Source organism: Lepisosteus oculatus, chromosome 16 (assembly GCF_040954835.1).
Source record: "Lepisosteus oculatus isolate fLepOcu1 chromosome 16, fLepOcu1.hap2, whole genome shotgun sequence".
In the NCBI taxonomy this organism is placed as follows: Eukaryota; Metazoa; Chordata; class Actinopteri; order Semionotiformes; family Lepisosteidae; genus Lepisosteus; species Lepisosteus oculatus.
In genome coordinates this window covers 10,900,042-10,913,826 of record NC_090711.1, presented here as the reverse complement: position 1 = coordinate 10,913,826, position 13,785 = coordinate 10,900,042, and the positions used below count along the sequence as shown (strand labels likewise).

Here is a 13,785-nt window from a genome sequence, read left to right as displayed (position 1 = left end):
GGGAAGCAGAGCTAAATGTCACTCCTGGGTATGACATAGAAAGTTTTGTCTTCCACAGTTTAAAGCCTTTTAATTTATTTACTAATGGGTATTTCTATATCAGGAGCTATTATCAGACTTGCTGAAATGGAGGGAAATGACAAAACTTGAAACATGTCATTTCTTTTCTGGCCTGCATTGTCATTCTAGAAGTGTCCACTGAGGAAATGAAAATGAGATCAGAATTGACCCTATGCATTCCTCTGGTGCCTCACATTAGAAATGCATTGAACTGTAGTTCTTGTGATAGACTCACCTGTCTATCTGAGGGTCCATCAGCACAAACTATTGCAAAATAAAAAACTTTTTCCATTTGTTAAGTTCTTCACTTGAAACGAGAGAGTTTTTCAAGCATTTCATGTGGAGTGAACCTGTTCCCACTGTCATCATAATGCCTGTACTTACACCACACCAAGAAATGCAACCTGCCAAGTAGGGCAAATGAACAAAAATTCGAACTAAAACTCTGTGTAAAAATATTCTTTACTTAAGGAAATAATCAAACACTTCTCATAATTTGTCATATACAGTATGATTTTCTGCTAACCTGCTCAAACCAAGGAATATGATATGATATTCAAGGACTCAATTAGTACCAGTAGTGGCTCTGAGAACAGATTGACCTCCATGCAAAGGAAGTTGTGAGTTCAAGGTCCAAGGTCATGTCACTATCTGAATGTGACTAAGATTTCCCTCACACCTGAAGAAGGCTCCACAGCTGAACTTTCTTCTCTTTTCAGCATGGAATAAACCTTTAATTTGTTCCTAAGATTTCCAAGGCATGGAAAACAATTGGAAGAGTGATGCTGGGGTTAGTTGGCGAGGGCTCTTTAATATTCTAGGAAAACTTACTTCTGAGACTTATTAGACACCTGTAAGCCTGTGGTTACATCAGTGAATAATATGCTGCTCCTCCAATCAGCACCAGCTCTCCTGTAAGGCACTGTGGAGCTTGGGCCTTGTGAAGAGCCGGATGACTCAGGGTGTAGGCTGGACAGAGGAGCTTATTTACCAAATAGGAGTCTGCAATACACACGTTTTTGCTATGAACCAAGACAAAAAAAAACATTGAACTATTCCATATGGGGTGGGACAACATTGCCAAACAGATTAGTGAACTCTAAAATGTTTTCTGAAGGTAGATTGTTAGTCATCCCAAGAATTAAAAAGAAAGGAAATAGAGAAAACTTTATCTTAATTACATTATAATTATTAATACACAACAGAAGTATAAAATATTTGTCGAGCTTAGACAATGATCATCACAGACAAAAACTTTACGAAAGCAAAGGCAGAAAAAAACTAACTTCTTCGTATTTGGTTGTTAGATGACAGCATTAACTTGACTTACCAACTGTAGTTACTTAATCCCATTACAACACATGCACCATATCACATACTGTACTTTATATACTGTAACTGAAAATAACCTTTTTGGCTATTGTTAAGCAAGGTGGGAAATTGTATTTCCAGGACTCTGTATTCAACAAAACATTTAACCAGGGTCTCTCTGGTTACAACTCAAATCCTTCAAAGTACAAAAGTGCAACTAAAAAGTACATAAATTAAAAAATAATAGAAAACATTAACAACAAATGGAACAACGTGCACGTGTTTGAAAGATTAACACTGCACAGTAGAATACAAGCATTTTTCCTGGATGCATTTTACTCCCCAAAAGTAAGGCAATTCAGTCTTCAAGTAAAAAGGAGCACACAGTCTCCTTTGTATGCATTAACTAAATCAGAACCCTAACAAGGAAAAAAAAATCTCTTTAAAATACACACACTGTAAATCAAAGTTTTTGATAAACAGTTACGGAGTGTTATTAATACATTGCCCATGACACACAAAAAAATACTTAACAGAAATGTATCTAGCAGAAGCACTGCATTATTAGGGGCAGCAGGAGACACAGGATGTTCTCTGTTTTGAGTTACTATTTTGATGTATAACATTTTAGCACTTCAGTTCCATTCAGAATGAAGTTTCCAGTAATGAATCGTGCAAAACTGCATAGTTATTGATGGGCTGACTTTGACAAGCCAGAGCAAATGCATGCTATCCAAACAGGGAGATGGCAAAGGTTATGTTCAAAGATATCTTCTAAATAAAGTCATCTTCTTCTCTTAGGACCTAAAAATCCCAATTCAAGTTCCATCACAACCCACTCAAGGCAAAAGAAGCCTTGGCTACAGGGGGTGACTTAATAAAGCTTGAGATATTACTCCAGATTCAAGTCTTTTCAGAGGGCACTGAAGACTCCTGTGGCAATTCTTTGAGCAAAAGAACAAATGCTCATATTCTGGACTAATCCACTTCAGGTTAAAGTAATCCAGCCTCTCGACAAACCCTTTGGGATTCTAAGCTATGATGAAAGGTAGTATTTATTGATTAAGTTCCATTTAATTTTTCATTAAGCATTAAGGTCTCAGTAGTTTAGGGCTACGATATGTTTAAACATTAACTTTATTGAAGCTTACACACAAATAAAAAATGTATTACTTTTACCAGTTTATAAACCTGAACACATTAAATGCTGGCAAATGTTAACTATTCTTCAATCCATAAAACCAATGTGGTTTTCACCAGGCCTCATTTTAGCATAAGGCTGTAGATATAGCATGCTTTGGATGGCCTTTAAGCAGATTTTAGTTATCAATAGGATGAAGTCATTTGAAGCTGTCTGCATCCTATTTTTTTGTTACTAAAGATAAATGCAGAGAAAGACATTGCATAGTGTTATTAGCTTATTATCATTCATTAAACCCGGCTACTGTATATTTGTAAAGTCTCAACAAAATAACATAATATTTTGAAAAACAACATGCTATGCTTTTTCTAAAGGTCCTTATGGCACCATTTCCATGTAAATCCTCTTGAAATCACTGATGAATGTGCACAACCATCCAAATAGCTCCTGAGAATCCTGATCTCCTGGCTCTCCAAATTTAACCTTAAAAAAACAAACAAAAAATACGTTCAAAATATTTCTTTAGTGCTTCTATCACTTCAACGATAAACTCCTGCAAAGTATAAATGGAAGAAAGAAGAAAAAAATAAATTCATCGGATGAAATCAGAAGAATGGAACATCTGAAAAGAAGCAACAGCTCTAGCCCCTTCCTTTCTGCAATCCCATATCAAATTGTAATGGTGAAAATTACATAGAAAAATAAAACGGCATGGATTTTTAGAAACAATTCAACTGCATTATATTTTGTGTACCATGAAAATCCCATCCATCCATCTGCTTTATCCAATTCAAGGCTGCAGGGGAGCTGGTGCCTATCCTGGCAAGCAACAGGCACAAGACAGGATACACCCTGGACAGGATGCCAGTGAGTAGCAGGACACACACCCGCCTCAGGCCAATTGTCCCAGAAGCCAATTAACCTACCAGCATGTTTTTGGACTATGGGAAGAAAACCATGTGAACACAGGCACAACCTACAATCTCCACATAGATTGCAACCCAGGTCAGGAACTCAACCTAGGGCCCCAGCACAGCTAGAATGCATTGCTAACCACTGCAATGATTATCACTGCAAATTGGCAGGTTGGTACCACTGCATGGAAGCATTTTTAACCCACGAAAATTCCTCTCTCATTCTGAAATGAGGAGACTCAATTCTCAAACAGCTAAGGCAGCTGTAGTTTTGGAAGTGAAATAGAATTCATGTAGAGTACCTAAAAAAGTGTTCTTTTCTGTAATGCTTCTCGGCTGAAGGATATTGCAACATTTCCTCTACTGTATATCAACACTGATTTACTTTCATTAACAGCTTTACAAGTGTGAGAAAAGCTTAGACTGCATAGCAGTTTCCCTGGCGATTTCTCTATAATTGCATGTCCTGTCAAGGCTTGCTAATTACATAACTTGAAATATGCTTTTGATTGATCACTTGACAAGCTGGCAACTAGGCCAGCTAGCTGTAAAACACCCATTAATAGCTAACTAGAATTTATATTAATTTATTTTTACACTATAATGTCCCATGCTTAACAAAGAAATAGGAATTTGCTATGCACTATTAGGGGTTTGTTTTAAGTATTGAAGAGAACCAGCATTCAGTGATGTAGAATATTTGCTAATTTACAGTACATGGGTGTTTCAAGAAATTATGGCAAATAAAACAAGTGATCTATAAGGCATGATCTGTAGAGCTGTCTGCAAATCTCACGAAAACACAACACAGCAAAAACGAAAATAACATTGTGTTCATTGTGCAGAGATAATTTTAGTTATGTGCGCAATTTCTCTTTTAATGTGGAGCAAAAAGGAACCTGATGGCAAAACGGTTTCTTTAAGATAATGATGCACATCTAAGCAGAATAATTCAAATGTTCTTCAGACACTTCGGGAAAATATGCTTCCTTTCTAAGATGTATATAGTAATGGTTTGTGCCGATTAAAATAGTTTCCAGTATACAGTAGTTTATATGGCACAAAAATGTTCATATGCAGTATATACAGTAGCATATGCAGAAAAAGGACTAAAACAAGTGAAAAATAAACTACACTTTTTCTGCAGCTTTGTTTTCAGCATTGGCATCCATTACTGCAACTGACATTTAGTTTCTCTCATGTTAATAAACATATCTAGCAGGCCAATGTGACCTTTAGTTATTATCTCTAAAAAATATTTACTCTTCCTCCTCTATTCTCTGTAAACCATGAAAAATCAAACTGAGCCACCTAGACACTGCCAGCTCAGAAACTGTCTATCTCTGGCAGAGAGACCAAAAGACAAAGATATCACATGTAAAAGCCAGGGATTACCAATATGTCAGAGTAGAGTTTCTTCATCTCATCGCATTTCTTCGTCAGATGGGATAGATCAGCTTTATACTTCCGGATGACTATCTACAGCACATAATAAAACATAAAATTACCTTTCATTACTTTGTGTATCAATTATACATGAAGATTTATAAACATGCCTCTGTGAGATCTGGAAAGCATGACCACCTTGTAGAATCATTTTAGCTTTAAATTAAAGTGGTCATTAGGCCTGAAGAACAAGTAACCTGGCAGAGTTAAATGCGGAAAATACACCATTCCTATGGATAACAAGGAACCTTATGATGAAAATAAAGTCCTCATTAAAATGCAATTTTAGTCATTTTTGAATTCCACAGGTGGTTATACATAAACCAACACTGGTTTTCTTTTTACACTTTCAATTAAAATAACATTAGAAATGTACTGAAAATGCATTAAAGTAAAGCCAATGACACTCATGGGCCTGGAGGGTACACAGCATCTTTTAGTTTATTCTCAGTTCATAATGACTTAATTGTGTTCATTATTGATTTAATCAGTGTTAATAATTACTGCTTCCAAATCTTTAGTCCTTGAAAACATGGCTTTCACTGTAAAAACTGCAGAGACTGTGTAGCTTTTGAAAACGAAGTGGGGATCTTTTCCATGTACTTAGGAGACTCATTTTCTGATCATCAAATGGTGTACTCCTCAATTTAATTTATTAATCATTTCCCCCATAAGCCTCCTCAGTAAAGAGACCTTTACTCAAGGAATGAGAACTCTCCCTGCCTTCTAACAGCTCTTTAGAAGTTATCTAAAACTATAAGAATAGTTACAAAAAAAAAGACCATCCAGCCCATTTACAGTAGCAGGTTTTTTTTTAGATCTCAGTAGTTAATTGATTCAAGGATCTCAACCAGCTGTTTCTTGAAAGAAGAAACTACAGTAAGTATGAGGTTCAAAACCATGACTAGGCAGTTTGTTGGATACTCCCACAACCCATTGAGTGAAGATGTGCCTCCTGTTCTTAGTTTTAAATGTCTAAATGTTTCCATGTCTATCCTCTGGTTCATGTTTCACTGTTAATTCTAAATCTGTACATTGAGTTGGTTTGTTATTTACTGTATAAGATTTTGAGTTCGTATTTCAAGACTTCTGAAAATTGAAATATACTGTACCATATTTTCTGGTGAGTCCATATCCATTACTGCTGTTTTTAATGAAAACCTATCTTTGTGTTGACCTTCCCTTAGAATTTTCACATGATAGAGATGTTCTGTTAATTTATTTCAAATTACTGTTTCCATAATCTTACATGTAGTAAAAATAAGAGTTATTCATCCGCAATTACTTGTTTCTGTGTCCTTTTTTATGGATGACCACTGCACTGCCATTTTATTACCTTTGTCTCAAGGAAAATGTACATTAATACCCTATTAATAAATCTTGCTTCATTAAGTACAGCTGGTATCATACTGTACCATCAAGCATAGAGATTTATATATCTTAATGCTTCTAGCTGAGAAGTTGGGATATAATTCCCACCTTTGTCTACACATCTGTAATTACAAATATTTAGAAGAGCAGTTTAAATAGTCATTGGGAAGCAAAGAGTGATCCATTAACATGAGGACAGGGTGAACAGAGATTTCTGTTTACTAAATGTCTTTGCAACACAACAACTAATATACAGTAGCACATTTATGAAATGGAAGTCAAAAAGCAGAAAATGGTCTAAAGATATTTAATTAAGATAATAAAGATAATGCACAGGTTAATTAAAGAATAAATTAGTCCTACAAATTAAAAACTCAGGTGGAAAATAGGAGATATTGTGCTCAAATTATTACATTTGAGAATGAATGGCTCCAAGGACCATATTCAGTGTCAATCAATTGTACTGTGATCAACAAACAAACTACAACAATCTACAAATACTGTACTTCTAATCTCTTGGAAATACTTCCACAATCTCTGGATCATATCTTTTTCCTGATTCCGAGAAAATGTCCTGTTTTTTTCCTTCCACATGGTAGAAACATGTACACTTTATTCTTTCTGACATGCTGAGGGTCTTCACATTGACTTTTCTAAAATTAGATTTCATTTCAGCACAGTGATAACCTTTATACTGTACTGTATGTAGTGCTTCGAAGCATTATGTGTTATTAAGTAAATGTACTACATTAGGAAAAGATGAAGGCCTTGAGAGTTATGGATTACCCACAGATACAACATGCTTCGTTCAGTTTAACTGTTATACAGTAGTATGTAGAGATTTCTATACCCTTATAGGAAACTACTGTACAACTGTTTTCTCTGAGTTATACTGTATACTGCCTGTTAGATATTAAAAATATAAGGTAACAATATATACCTTCAAGTCTTCACAAAACTTTGGATGTTGATTTCCTTGGTTTTTTGGTTTGTAAGCCTTTTTGTACTGAATAATTTTCTGAAGCTCATTCTTCAGAACTGTAAGATGAAAATTGTAACAATCATACATATTTGCAATTGACCACTGAAGGTTAATAAATAACCATAACTTCAATATGTACTGAAGCATAACATCAATTTTAAGTTATACACTAAATTGCACAATGTGCATCTATGTGTACTATTCCGTACATTCTAAAAATCAGTAATGCATGTTGATTCACATAAGAATTATATAAGAAATGTACATTTCCAGGCATTAACAAAATAAGGCATTCAAAACCATTTTCTCATTTGTAACAGAGATTAATTAATATTTAATTAAATGTTTGGACATTTCTTTCCCTTATTTCAATCTTTTTACATAAACTGGCCATTTCAGCATTAATTAGTAATTCATTAAAATAAAAAAATCAAATAAATAAGCCATCTCTGCTTTATATGGTCTTAATATAACTTTGTTCTTTAGATTAATGGTCATAGACAAAACCAAATAAGCTTCTTCAAAGAAAAATACATGAGATGTACTGTACAGCACAGCTTGTTTGATAAAACTGTGTGACATTAAAGGACATTTTCCTAAGTGACATACCATCCACCTCTGCTGTAAGTCCTTTTATTGATGCTAGAAATAAAGGGAAAAAAAAGTGTTAGTTGAACTAATTGTCAACTACATGATGCCAGTGATTTTCAGTTTTGATAAAAATTTCATTAGCTTACCCCCTGGAACGGCTTCAAATTCTGTCAACTCCTGGAAAAATGGTGCCACGACAGGATCATGTAACATTATCTGCTCGACAAGGGCATGCAGCAAGGTGAACTTCCTGTGTTTCCCACGCAGCTGTGAGAGCTGTGAAGAACAGTGGACACTGTAGAGATGTTGCTCCACCCAACACAGAGCAGGGCATTGCACAGAAAAATCCTTATAGGGCTTTATCTCTGCGAGCATTTGTCATTGTGCTGTTTAGAATGAAGTGACAGTATAGTTTTCTTATTTAGACACTGATTGAGTTCTGGGTTGGGTTAAGGTGAAATTAAGCTTTTCAAAGCTAACCTCTACTGTAAAACATTCATAAACATTCAAAAAGAACAAACGTGACCTGGGACAAGAGTAAACTAAGGAATAAATATCTATGGAAAGACAAATGTCAATCAATAATCTCTCCCAAGAACACAAATTGGTTACCCACAAGGGGAGTTTTGCTTGAAATACTTTCCAGGGCAAGGACTAAATGAATTTGTTTCATAATGAAGTTGATTGTAAAATTGAGTGCTAATGTTCAACTCTGAGAAACACCAGGAAAACGGGTTCACCATTGTGGATAAAGTGAAAGACAAGCTGAACATAGGTGAAATGGGACTCACCCACACCCTTCTTCCTGAACTAAGATTTTAAGGATCAAAATCTTTCACTTGCCTAATTGAAGATTAAAAGGGGCTTTACTTTTTAACTAGACTTTGAATAATTTAGGGCTTCCCAGCAGTATTCACAAAGCCAATACCTTGAGCTCTTTTGGGTAGGATGTACAGTACGTATGAGATCCTTGGATTAATTGGCTGCTAGCAATGAAATAAGCTAGATGGCTTCAATGACCTCCTCTTGTTCATAACCTTTCTTATGTTTTTATGAAATGCTCCACAGCATCATTATTATAGCCCTGCATAATGAAAAGAGTGAAGGTCCTCTAAAACAACCATCAAAACTCTTAAAGTGTTTTCACACCTTACAAATATCAGCCCTCTATATAATAATAATAATGATAATAATAATAATAATAATAATAATAATAATAATAATAATAATAATAATAATAATAATAATAATCATAATAATAATAATAATAGCTTACACTTATATAGCGCTTTTCTGGACATTCCACTCAAAGTGCTTTACAGGTAATGGGGACTCCCCTCCACCACCACCAATGTGCAGCATCCACCTGGATGATGCGACGGCAGCCGTAGTGCGCCAGAACACTCACCACACATCAGCTATCAGTGGGGAGGAGAGCAGAGTAATGAAGCCAATTCATAGATGGGGATTATTAGGAGGCCATGATTGGTAAGGGCCAATGGGAAATTTGGCCAGGACACCGGGGTTACACCCCTATGCTTTTCGAGAAGCACCCTGGGATTTTTAATGACCACAGAGAGTCAGGACCTCAGTTTTACGTCTCATCTGAAGGACAGCACCTGTTTACAGTATAGCATCCCGGTCACCATACTGGGGCATTAGGACCCACATGGACTGCAGGGTGAGCACCCCCTGCTGGCCCTACTAACACCTCTTCCAGCAGCAACCTTAGTTTTTCCCAGGAGGTCTCCCATCCTTAGCTTCAGTGGGTTGCCAGTTGTGAGTTGCAGAGTGATATGGCTGCTGGCTATATGATCTTCTGCATCTGCATCTTCTGCAGGCTCAGCATGTTTTCATGCCATTTCATTTGTGTTTAGTTGTTTACTTGCACTAAACAGCATAATAGCAGCATAGTTTCATTTGTATCCTCTATGTGCTCATGGCGGTCATTTCACAAGATGACACATCTCTGGAATTATTTTTCAAGTACATTAAAAGAGCAGGACTTTCTATCCTTTGGAGAACACAAAGGAGCGTCTTTTGTGAAGACCAAAAAAAATAAATAGGTTTTACTGACTATCTTAAAATCTCTTCACTCCTTCCTTTAGGTATATCAAGTAAAGGATGTTATAAATTGACAGTGGGACCAAACATTTCTTCAAAAGAAGAGGCCTACAGAGATTGTTTTAAAATGTTAATGGTTTCACAAGCTAAGATGTCTCCAAATTCAACTGACTGCTGCATAGTTGTGTGTGCTTCTTAATTTAAATGCAAGAGAACCCTTTAATTCTGTAATGAGATTTGCTGTCTTTTCTGCCTAACATTGTTTACCGATTTCGTGTCTGCACCATCTCCAAGGACTAAGCCAAAAGAAATGTGTAAAGCATCACAGAAAGGTTGATCCTGTATTTCCTTTGAACTAAAAACAGAACTGACAGCATGACATCACCAATCTTTCTGTAGTTCAGTGCTTCTATGAAGCAAACAGAAAAAGAAATAGGGAGCCGATTCCACAGGTCAAACAATTTGGCTGGCTGCCTCAAACATCTGACAGAGTCCTAAAAAAGCAAGCTTCTAATCTTTATTTTGGGAGGGGGTGGAATGTTGGGTATAAAGAGGTGAGAAAGCACATCAATGTGAAGTACTTGAACTATTGGAATCAAACCAAGTGAATTTAAATACAATATATGCTTTAAAACTGACTTTGTGAAATTCATCAGCATGCAAATAATTTGTAACTGTAACAATTAAGGAGCAAATCTAAACATAAGAAGACAAACATCAAGATCCATGAAAATAAACTTACTAGAGAAAAGGAAAAATATGTAGTAGCTTACTACTCACTACCACAGATTAGCTACAAATTACTGCTTATAACTACAGTATTAATCGTTAAAGTACACACAGTATACCATTGTCAGCGGAAGTTGTAGTTTTCAACACAGTGGTCAGATTAAAATTATTTCTGTCTATAATAGAAGATAATTCAGTATACTGAAGTGCACACAGTGGTTCCTTCCACTGTTTTTATGTTTACAGTTGTTTCTATGAACATAAGCATATTTAGTTTATTAATTCGTTTTTTTTTTCAAGTTTCACATGTTCAAGTGTTACAAGACACTGAATAGGCCAAAAACAATAAAAACTAGAAAATTATTTCCAGTACAATACAGTACCTTACTATTGTTTCCTTCAGGGGCTGGGAAGGTGGTGATAATGTATATTGAAACGGTACTGGTTTGTACAGTATGCATGTATAGGGAAGAGGTCAATATTGTGAGTGAAAAGCTTGCATATGCTTAAAGGATAAACTATCAAATTACTCACTTCAAACTCAATCTACAGACTTAGTATTGCTGGACAAAAATGGCTTCATCTGATTTAGAACTCTGCAAAACTCTGCTAACGTGATCTACACAAGGTGTAAGGAGGACCCATGGTGTAAACTGTTAAGCAATCTCATTAGCACTGAACTGCAGTGTTTGTCAAAAAGGTCAGACACAGAAGACAGCGGCTTACTTTTGTCAGAGAGGAAAGCCGGTATCCCTTGGCCTTTTCCTTCCCAGCATTCTCATTGAGGTAATTGCCCACAGCAAGAAGGTACTCCAGCACAGAGACAAACGACTTGCAATTCAACAGCTGAGAGCACATTTTGATCTTCTGGTCAATCAGCTGAAATATGAAATATGAATAAGAAATGTATTAGTCATTCACAAGTGCATCAACTTTGATTAAATAAGTCAGGTGTGTAAAGGCTCCAACATAATCAGCTGTGAATATAAAAATGCAACATGCTTAAAAAAGAAATGCTTCTTGCCTTAAGTGTAACATGAGCAGTGGTATTCTGGGACTGTCATGGTTTACACCATACAGGTATTACATTTACTTTTGTGCTTATGTAACTTGAATCATAAGTAGCAAAAACTCTCAGTGTGGTTGAATGTCATTTTGGTCATTTTCTTCTTGATTCTGATGTTTTTTTCAGTTACAGTGCCATGACTGTTGCTGGTTCTTGCCCAAGTACTTTGAGATTGATCTAAAATTTAAAATAAAAACAGTAGCCCCCAAGATCACCATTTTGTCAACTTCCTTTATGTTGTTCACAATTACTCAAGACATTGATTTACCACATTACTTGACTTCTACTGTTAATGGAAGCCTACATCATAATATGTAATGACAGTTTTTTCTTTCACCAAATTAAAGCTGTTCTGTAATACCTGCACATATTTAGCTTGCGACAGCCTTGTTTGGTTTTAAATTCCAAAATACTTCTGCTTTACAGAATGGCCTAGTTTCTAATTTAAGTTCTCCTCTAAGACAAACACCTCAGAAAAATACTAGCAAAGTCTGCCTTGTGTTTTCCTTTTAACACAACATAGTGATGGGGACACTATACTGGAAAAAAGGCGTCATCCTCCGGGTGAGACATAAAACTGAGGTCCTGACTCTCTGTGGTCATTCAAAATCTCAGGGTGCTTCTCGAAAAGCGTAGGGGTGTAACCCCGGTGTCCTGGCCAAATTTCCCATTGGCCTTTACCAATCATGGCCTCCTATGGACTGTGGGAGGAAACAGGAGAGCCCGGATGAGTCCCAGGTGAACAAAGGGACAACATACAAACCTGGAATTATACCCAGTGCCCCAGCACTGTGAGGAAGCAATGCTAACCACCATGCTAACCACAACATACAGTACAGTATACAGACAATGCAACATAAAATTTAAATGTCATCTTGTTCCTTTTCTGAGACAACTTTGTCTTACACAGATTCAAAATGTTCAAAAATAGAAGAAATATTGAAACAGGTTTATGTAGCAGAAATATAGACACTATACTACAAATAGTTTTTGGAAGGCTAGGCACCAAGCGCAGGGTTGGATTCGTAGGAGAGAGCTCTCTCAGCTGCTGGCAGCACAGCGCCCCATCTGGCCTCCTGGGCACGTGGTGGCCTGTAGTGCTGTTGGTGACATACGGTATGTGCTTCTGTTTCACCTCAAGCCAAACCTCAGTTACGGGGCTGTTTGGCCTGTGAAGTGTTAAAGATGAGTGCCTCTAAGGCAGGTAGGTCAGAAGAGTGTTCATTTCCCCATTCGCCCCTGTGTGCAGTCACAGGGTTTGCAATGAGCAGAGACATAAAGTACACACAACTGGCTGCTCTAAATTGTATGCATATAATGACAAAAAAATCAGCACTTAAAAAACAAAAACATATGACCTATAATAAATACTGTACCTGAGTTACTGTGACAATGCTATAACACTTATGTTACTTATGAAACCACACTTTTTTTACTTTGGCATTATTGCAATTTTGCACCATCACCCAAATCATGACGTTAGGCAACACTGCTATGACCTTGTAGATGGATCTCATCAGATCTTGGAAGTTTAGCAACATTAAGCTTGACCTGTCTTACGACAGAAGAAATCTAAGGAAAACTAGAAGGTTACTGCAGTGACTGATGTTGGTAGATCAGTTGGCGTCACTCTTCCTTCTGGATTAAAATTTCCAAACCAATTAAAGCCCCAGGACCACTGGACTGTAGGAAGGGTTTTCTCTTGCATAAGACTGTAGATAGAGGTTGTGACTACTTGGTCATGGAATTTCCAATGGCACTGTTTTGTAAGACTAGTGGTTTCGTGCAGTGTCCTACGGTAGCTAAATTTATCAATCTACTGTAATATACATACTGTGTGCTGTGATCTACAGCAGCACCAGGTGTATATTTCACTTCAGTGGTGGCAGGGTAGTCACAGTATGTGAAGTACACTGGGATTATTTGTTACAAACAGCACACTCATCTTGACATTTCTTTAGTGATACACATGCTAAGTAGAAGGTCACATGTCAATAGTGTTGGCTATGAAAAAGAAGAAAAATGCATATTTTGAAGCCCTTCTCAGTTATTGAAAAAGAACTTCACTGACTCTAAATTTCAAAGAAGAATGTAAATCTGAAAGGAGAAT

At 36.5% G+C, this 13,785-nt stretch overlaps 1 protein-coding gene across 2 annotated transcripts in view; it reads right to left on the bottom strand.

Moving 5' to 3' along the window:
- Positions 1–503: 503 nt before the first annotated feature.
- The window catches only part of LOC107079539 (formin-H), a 50,645-nt gene continuing 37,363 nt past the window's right edge, over positions 504–13,785 (bottom strand). For both annotated transcript variants that reach the window (XM_015364560.2, XM_015364561.2), the window contains exons 12-17: positions 11,336–11,488; positions 7,963–8,092; positions 7,835–7,867; positions 7,184–7,281; positions 4,822–4,905; positions 504–2,995 (exon numbers count right to left, since the gene is read on the bottom strand). In XM_015364560.2, coding sequence (XP_015220046.2) covers positions 2,891–2,995; positions 4,822–4,905; positions 7,184–7,281; positions 7,835–7,867; positions 7,963–8,092; positions 11,336–11,488 — 603 coding nt within the window. In that variant the 3' untranslated portion in view covers positions 504–2,890. The remainder of the gene's footprint in view (positions 2,996–4,821; positions 4,906–7,183; positions 7,282–7,834; positions 7,868–7,962; positions 8,093–11,335; positions 11,489–13,785) is intronic.